The sequence below is a fragment of the Cyprinodon variegatus genome, unplaced genomic scaffold (assembly GCF_000732505.1).
Source record: "Cyprinodon variegatus isolate N-32 unplaced genomic scaffold, C_variegatus-1.0 Scaffold731, whole genome shotgun sequence".
NCBI lineage: Eukaryota > Metazoa > Chordata > Actinopteri > Cyprinodontiformes > Cyprinodontidae > Cyprinodon > Cyprinodon variegatus.
Genome location: NW_015151184.1, coordinates 258,913 through 270,277, shown reverse-complemented (window position 1 = coordinate 270,277; position 11,365 = coordinate 258,913). Strand labels below are relative to the sequence as shown.

The window sequence follows — 11,365 nt, the reverse complement described above, 5'->3', positions numbered from 1 at the left end:
AATGTTTAAGGATTGATATTTGTTTTTTTTTATATTTTATATATATATATATATATATATGTTCCCTTATTTTCAAAATGAGTTTTGGGAACTACATGTTTTTCGAACTGCGTTTTGCAGATCATATTTGTCTCTCCTCTGTTTGGTTTAGGAAGGAGGGTGAAGATGCAGTTTGTTTGGTCGTTACGTCATTATATTGGTCAATGTGCACAGAGAGCGTTTATTTGTATTGAGCTTCAAGTGAAGAGAATGTCATCTCTGAATATCTATTTAAAAACAATACAATATTGTAAAACTTATTCTGAAGAAAAGAAAGTTTCAGTACAAAACTAAAATATAATATTGGTAGAAATAAAATCTAAAAAAAACAGAAATTTTAATAAACACAATAAAAAAAAGGTATTAAGAAAGTTACAATCAAGTTATTATTTTAATTCATATTTTACTTTTCAAAGTTTCATCTTTTGATTGCATATTTTTCAAATTTAAATTTACAAAATATGTTGGGCCGTTAATATGGCATCCAACCTGGATGGAAATGGAACATAAATTCACAACAATACCCTAGGAGCATTGTAGTTAGAAGGTTATGCACAGCAAACCAGGATTTGGTTATTTCTATATTTACTTTAAAATTCTTAATCAGGATCAGATTAGATTCTGACTGTATTGTGAAATAAACCCTTAGTGTTTGTTTTTTTATTTGGACCAGACTATTTGGTCACAGCCTGATGATTTTACTGGATTGTGTTGATTTAGTTGATTTGATGAAGCATTTTTTTATAGTTGAATAAAAATTGGAACCATTTATTTCCTCATAAAAGAAAGAAAGTGTAAATAAAATTAATTGGGTTTATTTAAATTAAAATAAGTCTTGCCCTGAAAGCTATGAATCAAAAACAAAATTAATAAAAAAAAGTGTGTTAAAGATAATTTGACCTTGAATTCATGCAAAAAACACAGAACTGAATGATGCAGATTTGTTCAGACCCCAGTGGTGTTTCCTTTGGGCCTTAGATAATACCTACTGTAATGTAATGACAAGTATCTAACTGGACGTTGCAAAGCATGCATGGTAATGTGGGAATTAGTGGGTGAGAATGGCTTAGATGATCTAACATGTTGACCCAGGTTGCCATGTTTCTCTCTCTCCAAACCTGCAAACAGTGATCCCTCAAAAACCAGTTAGCAAACAGCAGACTGAAAAGAAAAAGATCTGATTCAATAGCTCAAAGCAGGTGGTCATTACTTTCATTTTACTGTTGAAAGGCGTGGCGTGTACAGCAGTTTTTATTCTCGGTTAAAGCAACGCTGTATCTTTTACCCGGCTATTAGCTGGATTTTGAATATATTAAGCAATTTATTGAGTCAGTGATGCTCTGTGTGAGCTTCTCCTTTTAACTCAAGAAGGTCATGTAACCCAGAGCACCGCTTTATGGCAGTCTGCGCTAACCTGAAAATAAGTAGTGCTTAGGCAACAAAACAGACAGGGAACTTTTCCACTGTCTGCCATTTTGATTGAAAAGGTCAAACTAAATTTACCCTGTTGTTTAATAAAAAATAATACTAACGATAACAATAATTATATTAATATTCCCGAAGCGCCGGCCTGGGATTGGCCTGCTGGCCTGCGTCTCTTTTATTTTATTTTTTTTTAAGTCTGCCGGTGCAGCAGTGGTGCGCCTGTCAGAGAGAGAGACAGACCAGGCCACTTTGGCCAGTAGAATTTGAGGAGGGACACAGACAGCAGCAATTTTTTGTACAATGAGAACCCCTCTCAGTCATAAGTTCTGATGATTATCCAAAAGGGGAATGTACAATAACTGAAATAAAAAAAGATTTTACTTAATGTTTTAATTTGAACATTAAATTTTTATAAATGTATGCTTTCCATCTCTAATAAAAAAAACAACATTAGTATGTTGCCTAGAAGTTAATAAGGAATCGAAATAAATACAAAATAAAATCATATTATAAACCAGTATTTATAAAACTGGAGTTCATCTGAGTTGCTCCCTTATAACCATTTTTAAACTTGGTGAATTGGGAACAAAATGCAGAACAGAAATTATAGTCAGACTGACTATAATTAGCTGAAAGTGAACTCAAACTTATAATAAAAACTTACTTTTTGGTTGATAAAAGCTTTTTTTAATTTTTCAGTTGGGTCATCAGAAAGCAAAACAAATCCCAGTCCTATTTTATTTTATGTCAGTCAGTCATGTAACCAGAGTGGCCTGGTTACATGACTGACTCCTGGCCTGAAAAATCTCCCAGTCCGGCCCTGCTCCTGCTCCATATGGACCTGAATTGTGCATCTGCTTGTGCATAGTTAAATGTCAAATTTCTGCAGATCAAGTAACTCTTTATTGGAATGAGTAAGTTAGTATATTCTGACTTAACCATAGAGAAATGCTTTATGAACACCTAAATTAACAAAAAATGAAAAACAAAAAACAGTTTTATATTCTAATACTTGCTCTTTTTACCACTAAAATGCTCAAAGAGCAGATTGCAGGTTGGAGCCTCACTTTTATCAAGGATTCCTCACAGTGGAAAATATGTGAGGCACTGGTTTTAGAACCAAAATGTATTTATATATGAACAGTTTCAGCTTTCTGGGTCGTTTTTGTGAAAAAATGTTACTTCCATATCTAAAACTTAGATATGGAAAACTTAGCTTTACAGCAATAAATGATGGATAGCAATGCTAATTCAGATGACGAAGAGAATTAAAGGTGTGCAACTACACTTATGATGGAGCACAACCCTATAATTATGAGCTTGCTGCAAAGTGGGGGGTAATGGCCAAAGGAGACAGCTTGTGTTGTGGTGTGAGAGCAATCAGTGGAGTATTTATGAACTCTGCTTTAGTTCAGTCCAGCAGCCTCCTGCTGTTTTTCTGGACCACAGACGTCATTCTGAGAGGTTTTGAGCAGCGATCTGTTTAGAGCTTGACAACAGATCACAATTCAAATCTCTGGTGGTAATCAGTGAGAAAAATCAGCCATCTTCCCTTTGTTTAAAGTTTCTCCAGCGTTCCTGTTGATCCCAAACAAGTGCCAATGGAATCTCCTGTTTACTGTTAGATTTGCATCGGGACTGGAGCAGCGGCGGTGTCTCAGTCCCTCTAAGGAAACAAGTTTCATTCGTTTCAGCATCTTTTAGCAGACACTCTGCTTAAAGATGTTTACGATCAATAAATCTAATAACAAGTCCACTCAACCTGGTAACTCTCTACTCTCCACACAAAGTGCGGAGTAATTCAGTGTTTGACTCCCCTACATCACGTTAAATCACACAACTTGTTTAAAAAAGCTGTTTTTAGAGACACAGCCAAGAAATGAAGAAGTCAGTTTTATTGATAAATTAATCTCGTTATGGTGACCAAAACACTTTAAATCCTAGATAAAGTTTTTAAATATGATCCATTAGAGCAGTGATTCTTGTACCCTACTCATACCCCTAGTGGTGTGCGAAAGCATTGCAAGGGGTGCATTAAAAATATTTGATCTCTTAGGTAGTAAAATAAAATAGGGCTGGGATCTGTTAAACAAGCTTTTAGCAACCAAAAAGTCCTTTTTTCTTTGAGTTCACCTGCAGCTGTGACACACATGCAAACCAAGCAGAGGAACAGACTGGATGTAGAGAACAGTCTGTGATCAGCTGGTTTCACACTGAGCTATAAGAGCTACTCAAAGAAGCTCAGCAGTCTTGATGAAAACAAAGTAAAACTAATTAAGTCAGTGAGACTACAATAAGTAATATATAAATATAATAATATAAGTTTAAATGTGATTATTTATCTTTTAAAATCTATTTATTATTTTCTAAAAAAAAAAATAATAATAAATAAATAAAAAACACAGGTTTATATGATTTTATTTTTTATTTAGCTTGATTCCTTACTAACTTCGATCATACTTATTTTTTTCATTTTTTTTATTAGAGATGGAAAGCATAAAATGCCTAAGAAATAAATGCTCAAATTTGTGAAATAGTTTTTATTTTATAATTAGTTATTGTACATTCCATAATTAGTTATTGTAAGTTCCATTCAGCAATACTTTTGACTGAGGGAGGCGTTCATGTGCGTTCTCATGTGCTTGTGTATAACTCATTAGCCTCAGCCCTAGTACTGTTTCAATTCACAAGAACAAAAGACTGAGGTAGGTCAAAGTCTCCAGATGTGTTTCCTGCACCTCCATCTTTACCCAGGATGCATCAGAGCAGAGTTGTCCGTTCTTGAGATTGACAGCTGTCCCAGCATTCCAATGGAGTGCTAACAGAGCTCAGAGTATTAAGTTAAAAGTTCTCTTTTCTGTTGTCGTCGTTCTAAAAAAGTACATTTTAAGATCATTCAAGGTGAGAACGTTATACTTTTGAGTGTCACTATATGGCCCATTTACCGAATTTAATGTGTAATTTTTTTATTTTCTTTATTTACGATGTTGAGAGGAGTGCGGCAACCGGTGGAACCCCGATGGTTACAGCAACCGTGGCTAACATTAGCCCGTCTGCAGCAGCCCGCTCTCTGCATAGCCGTGTGTGAAGGACCGCTGGCTATGATGGAGATTTTGGGGTTTTATTTGGCAAAACATTAATTTGATTTGTGTTTATCTGACTGTGTTAATTATTATTCTCCCACCAAATGAAAAAAATAGGAATTTATTATTATTTAGAGACTATTAATAACATAATTATCACCATATTTATGCTGAATGCTCCCGTTCTCCCCAAGTCCACACTTTCCTGTGTACTTCTCAAGAACATCCTTGGCGAGGACACGAGTATTGTGTTCTTGTGAATTGAGAAACGGCCTTAGTTTGCATTTTATCAAAAATTAAATGTCCAATTTGCTATTTGATATTCAGCAGCAAATCCTAGACAGCCTGGCGGCTTCAGAGAGCTTTCACGGGGCAGTCCCAGAATCCTGATGACCTGACGGCACAGATTTAAGGTGGACTTTCTTGTTCAACATCATGTTAAAAAAATTTTTTTTCAACTTATTAGAGCAAATAAAGCCAAACCCCTTTTTAAAGGGAAAGATGAGAGCAAATCAACAACAGATTGCAGATCATCCAGAGCATCTTACTTCTGAATACATGCTGAGGTGTTAAACATGTTTTTTCCTGCAGTGACCACCTGTCACTGATGTAGATTTCACGGGAGACATCTCTGTTCTCTGCTAATAGTGTGCCAAAAGGTGACGTGTGCCATCTCACTCCCAGCGTTTACCAAACCTAAAGTTGACTTTACAGTTCTTCATCTCTTTCTCCACTTATTGTTTGGAGCTGTCTGCGCATGGCTAATCCTACATTGGTTTTATCACAGAAACTTTTCACACAACATTTTCCCTTCTCCCCCCCGACAGCAGAGTGCATGAAGCCCCTGTGCATGTGTGTGTGCTCACACTTGCAGGTGCCCGATGAGCTGTCCCACGGTGATCTCTTGGGCAACCCGGTGGTACAGACTGTGGCTGTTCAGGACCATGCTCTCCAGGATTGCCAAGGAGCGCTGCAGGATGGACACATCTACCATGGGCTGGTTCACATAGCCTGCGATCTGATGAGAGAAAGGAAAACTTTATTAAGAAATCATTTAAGTTAGTCTCAAGACTCACCCTGCAGGGAGGAAAACTTTTAAGGTACACACTCAAGCAGCTATACCAATTACAGTTACTAGGCAACGTCTCCCACAGGTTTCCAGTCTGCGAGCCAAAAAAGAAGGTCAAAGAATTCAACGAAACAACAGGAATAACTGACCCTGAAGTTCCAGAATATTTAATTGAAGTAAAGTCGTAGGGAAACGGCTGTTCCAACCGTTGCATTTCTGAATTCTCCCGAATGGTGCACGACTTTACACGAGTAAATAAAGTCAATGTGATTGGTTGTTTATCAAGGGGGCGGGATTGTTGTGGCGAAAGGTTCGCAAGCAAGTTTGGTTGTGGCCGGTTTGTCGGAAGCATCTTGCTAACCAGTTAGCAACTTATTGCTAGTACGTTTTCAATGGGTAATTCCATTGGGACCAAGTAGCACTAAATTGGTGACTTAGAAATGACGCTGTCAAGGAACGCTATGGACAGAACAAACATGCAAGAGGAGGAGAGTTTAGTGTCGGAGGTCGTGGATGAGTCTCCTCCGTCACACGAAAGGAAATGATTCTTATTTCTTATTTTAACTGTTGCGTATATTAGCTGCAATATCTGAATCAAGACGCTATGACCTAAAATATTTGATTGACAGATGACCGTTGATATATAATTGGCCGAATTTAGGAGTTCAGGCTGACAAATAACTAACTGGCCTGCAGAAGATAAGGAATAATAAAAACACAGATTTTAAGACAGGATTCTTTTTAGAATAGATCATTTCTACATTTTGGGATAATATTGTCTGATAAAAAGTACATTTATATGCATGTTTAAGCCAGAATGATTTGACATTCAAATATGATTTCCCTACGACTTTAAATTCAATTAAGTTTATTTATATAGCGCCAATTCACAACACATCATTTTAAGGCACTTTACTGTACAATTCATCCGGATCATTGATTCAAAGTTTTCTATCTAAGGAAAACCAGTTGATTCCACCGACTCATTGACTCGAATGCAATCCCTCACACTAAGCATGCTTGTAGTGACAGTGGAGAGGAAAAACTCCCTTTTAACAGGAAGAAACCTCCAGCAGAACCAGGCTCAGTGTGAGCGGCCATCTGCTGAGGCCGCTCACACTGAGGCACTGAGGCATCTGCTGAGGCAACTGTAAACCTGTAAATGGTACATAAAGTTTGTGTAAAATGATCACGAGCTTTTAATGGGGGAAGCACCTGTTTGATGAAGGACAGCGAGATAAGATCCCAGGACACGATGCCGTGATCCATCAACTCCAGGAAAGCGGTGAGAGTGAAGGCCAACATCTCCCCGAAACTTAAAGGAGAAAAAAGAGTTAGCCTGGACATTTTTAAAAGCTCTGACTTTTAAAAAAATCCAATACGCAAAAGAATCAACAAATTATGCCTTATTGCTTACTGAGTGCCACTCTCTACCAGCCGAGCCAGCGTTCCTATGCCCTCCATATTGATGAACTCTGCTGCGAAAGTGGGATCTGCAGACAGCTTTGCGAGCTCCTTTAAAGCCTCGAGGCGAGCGTCTATACCATGTGACTGAATCCTCTCCAAGAGTTGTCTGGCAGCACGAGCCTGTTAAAGCCAAGAAGTTAACATCACTGTTAACATGAAAATGTTCAGTAAACGCTCAACTGGGAATCCTGAGGCAGACAGAGACTGATGACTATATTGTGATATCCATAATTATTGGCGCATCTAGTTGCAGATATTTTTAATAGCATTACAATAACTACTTGTTATGGAAATTCTGTGAAAACAATAACCCAACTTGATACGATAAGTTTAAAAAAAAGCGTGCGCCTGCGCGTTCACGACGCTACGGAAGCCGGCAGACCAAACCAGATGAAAGTGCGCATTCAGCGTCTGCTCTGCCAATAATGCAAGCGTAGAAGAAGAAATGTGNTAGATGATGATAAATAACATAGTTATGTATAATATATTACATTTCTGACTGTATATCCCTGTAATTATTACACACTGTAGCTTTAAATTGAATAATAAAGAAACAAATCTACCTTCATATAACTAAAAAAATGTCTAAATAACAAAAAATAATAAAAATAGTTTTAATAAAATCAGTAAAAAAAAAAGGCAAGTTACTTTCATAACCTTTTTTCTTACTAAGAAGTTTAGCAGTTCCGCAGCAAATATCGTAACTTTATTATTTTAGGTTCAAGAACAGATGGAAATATGAGTCAAACTGAACACAGAGAGAAATCTAATCCGACTCAAACGACGCAACAAAATGCAATTGAGGGCCAAAACATTTTTTTTTTAATGATTTATCCCCTTTAAATAACTAAAATAAAACTCCATATGCAGATGTTTCTCTCTAATACCGACCTGGTCCATCTCTATTAGCTGAGCATTAGCACCGGGCCACTCAATCGCAACCTTCACGATGTCTGCTGGTGGCGGCATAGCTGTCTGCTCTGGTCATTCCACCCTACAGGAAAAAAGAAAAAAGAACCTCTGTTGATCGGAACCAACAGAGATTTGAAGATAATTAGCAGCAGTTTATAAATGACTCAGTAAACAGAGACATGCAGATAAAGTTCTCACTGATTAATATCTTCTATTCACCCAATAATATACCAACTATTCATTTTAGCCTAAATACTGGATATATAGAAACTAGTGTTGCGCCGATGCCATTTTTTTGGCCCCGATACTTGGCTGTGCAGTATTGGCCGATACCGATACCATCTGTTTCAAATAGATGTGTGTATATATGAAGAACTGCAAACTACTTTGATGTAAAATAATTGCCATCATGGCGTTGTCAAGCTGCTGCCTACCTTTGTAAAGCAGGAAAAAGAATAATACAAAGTGAATCCAGTAGAACTTTTTATTGCCTACCTGGAATGGGTGAAAATATTGGATAAACTTTTGGCTCTCAAAATGGTATCGGTGCCCTATTTGTTGGTACTCACTGATCCCGATACCACCATTTTAGTTCTGAATCGGGGCCCTTCAACACGAGTTATCGTGGCATTGGGATTATCCACACATTATCATGATTGTTTGCCTAATACAAACAGTTTGAAGCATATTTATATAGGCATCAAGAGATTAAACTTGTTTTATATTTTATTTTTCTTTACTTACACGAGACTTATAGGTAAGGTTGAGTTCAGACAAGAAACATTTTTCTTTTAGCCATTTTCTGACAGAAATCGCAGCTTGAATAAAAAAAAAAATCTAAGGTAGGTATTTAAGGTATTTTACTGGATCCGTTATTGACATACAACTATATATGTATATAAAAATATAAAAGAATATATATAAATATATATTTTACTAATATTTTTTTGTGTTATTTTTTAACTCTCAGGTTTTTTTACTTTCTATATCTTTATGTTTCTTGTGCTCACTTTGTTCTTTGTTTCTGTTTGTTTCAGTTTTCCTGATCCCAGGTTTTTGTCTGGGTATCAAATTAGTTACAATGTTACATCAGTCTGCGTTCCTTCATCATATACTGCTTCCCCAACAGCCACCTGTGCCAACCAAGCATCTGTCACCAGCTTGGAATAGAAGCGCCCTGCTTGTGCCAAAGAGCAATAAAGCAAACTTTCTATAAGCTGGTCTGCTCTCAGCGGATAATCTGATATATGTTTATAAAGATATTTATACACTGATCCAAATCAAACTCTAGAGCTTCCATTCATTAAAGAAAACAGTCCGGACGATTTTATGAGAGGGTGGATAGTCGGTAAAGCCAAGGTCAAAGGTCAAGAGGCCAAGGTCAAGAAGGTCAATAAGACACTGAGATGTTCAGACTGAAGTCCTCTAAATTCTTAACCTTTTAAGTTAGACTTTCTTTTTGCTCTTTTTTAACGTTTTTCTGGAGGCTTTAAATGATCAGCTTGGTAAAGCACTTTCAAACCAGACATTCTCACAAAGTTCAAATAAAATCATGCTTAAAATAAAGATTTTTATGTAGACCAGATTGTTAAATCCTTTTTTAGTCTTCATAATTGTCTAAATTAATATCTTAAAAATAAAAAAGTGAAGATCTACAACTACGGTGCTAAAAGCGAAATGGGTGCACCCAACTTGCTGGTGCAGCTATGAATAAAAGGAGCCCTCCTGCAACCAGAGCAAAAAGTTAGCCTAGAGTCCTGCACTGGTGGTGCTTTCTTCTACTAAAGGTATTTTTAGAAATGGCGAACAGAAGCAGGTCACTGTGTTTAGTTGTATTTAAATCTTTGGGAAAGAGAAAGTCATAAAGTTTAATTTATAATCAAAATCTCTCCAACTTTTAAGTAACCACAAAAATTATAGGTCCAACATCAGCCCTCAAAAGCCAGTACTCTGTAAGTGTTTCAGATTTTTCCTTTTTCGTCGTTTTCTTAATTAAATCAACGTCGGAAATAGTTTGAATCAGCTTTGTAGGAGCAGGAGGACATCTAAAGCATGCAGCTTCTGCTTCATCTGGCTTTGTGAGCCAAAACACATTCCCAGAGCATAGCAGTAATCTAGATTACCAAACTGATAAGCTGAAAGAGTTCTAAGAAGAAAAAAAAAACTAAGGAGGTAAATATTTTACAACACTGGATCTATAAACAAGGTCAACTTACTGGGGAAATTGCTAATCGAAGGATTGTCCCGTTTTTAATGTCACCGCGGCTCTGAAAAAAGAATAAAGGGCAGGTTAGGGTCAGCATCACTTCACTATGTCTTTGGCAGAGCCTGGGAAATAAAACAGAATCAAACCTGCTCCGTGATATACAGCTGAGGACCATCAGCATAACGCAGAGCGAACTGCTCGGAGCCCGACAGAGACCACCTGAGGGCCAAAACAGGGAGGACATGTTTAAACAAAGAGATATTGATTCTCAAAAATAAAAAACATTTACAAGTAAAAAAACGTGGGAATGATACAGAGCGCCAGCGAGTAAGAACAAAAGGTTGCCTAAGTCAGGCCTTTCCCTCCAACAAATGTATTTACACAAGAGGCACACAGCAAATATGAAGAGGAGGTTTTCAGTGGGAGTCCGCAGCAGAAGCTGACACTGTGGGTAGAAGCAGGCATTTTTCAGAGAGGCTAGTGGTGTGAAACATCCAATTATCACTATCAGAGCAAAAACTCTGAAACTAAGAATGATGGATCAAAAAATAAGCTTATAATGTAGTGAACAAAACAGCCAGTCAAATCTAAATCTAACTAGATAAAGAGGCATCGTTTTCCTGTTTGGATGCTTTTTACCTCTGAATATGCAGATAAAGAGAGTCTTTAAAGAACGACTGACCCCTAAATCCACTTTTTTTTGCTGACAAACTGTAAACAAATGTCTCATAGTGCTTTCTACATGAAAGTTTTCTTCATGTCAGTTGAAAACCTGCTTTTGTCTCTAAAATCGTCTGATTGGCGCCGTCCTCAGGTTTAAAACTGGTCACTACGTGGAAGCTAAAATGATGTCATTCGGCCATGCTGAGATAAAGTACGCTTTCAGCATAAACCAAGCTTTAGTCGGATTTCCATAAATGACTTCTTTTGGGAAGTTGAAGGCAGGATTAGGCTAGGAAACCATGATTCATCTCATACGAGCTACTCAATCTATCATCTGTAATGAGATGAGAAGCAGGTGGGAGGCCCCAAGTGGGCTAATCTGACCCTAAGACTGATGCTACGTTCACACCGCGAGCAGCAGGAGCAACAAAAATGCGCTGCTGCTTCAATTTTGATGTTTGTACAAATTTAGTTCTGAAGCATCTTTGCTGCTCTAGCTGC

At 37.3% G+C, this 11,365-nt stretch overlaps 1 protein-coding gene across 1 annotated transcript in view; it reads right to left on the bottom strand.

The window, feature by feature from the left end:
• The window catches only part of LOC107097885 (engulfment and cell motility protein 2-like), a 35,901-nt gene that overhangs the window by 23,307 nt on the left and 1,229 nt on the right, over positions 1 to 11,365 (bottom strand). Inside the window, exons 2-6 of the mRNA XM_015395224.1 lie at positions 10,348 to 10,420; positions 10,212 to 10,262; positions 7,034 to 7,203; positions 6,832 to 6,931; positions 5,414 to 5,565 (exon numbers count right to left, since the gene is read on the bottom strand). Coding sequence (XP_015250710.1) covers positions 5,414 to 5,565; positions 6,832 to 6,931; positions 7,034 to 7,203; positions 10,212 to 10,262; positions 10,348 to 10,420 — 546 coding nt within the window. The remainder of the gene's footprint in view (positions 1 to 5,413; positions 5,566 to 6,831; positions 6,932 to 7,033; positions 7,204 to 10,211; positions 10,263 to 10,347; positions 10,421 to 11,365) is intronic.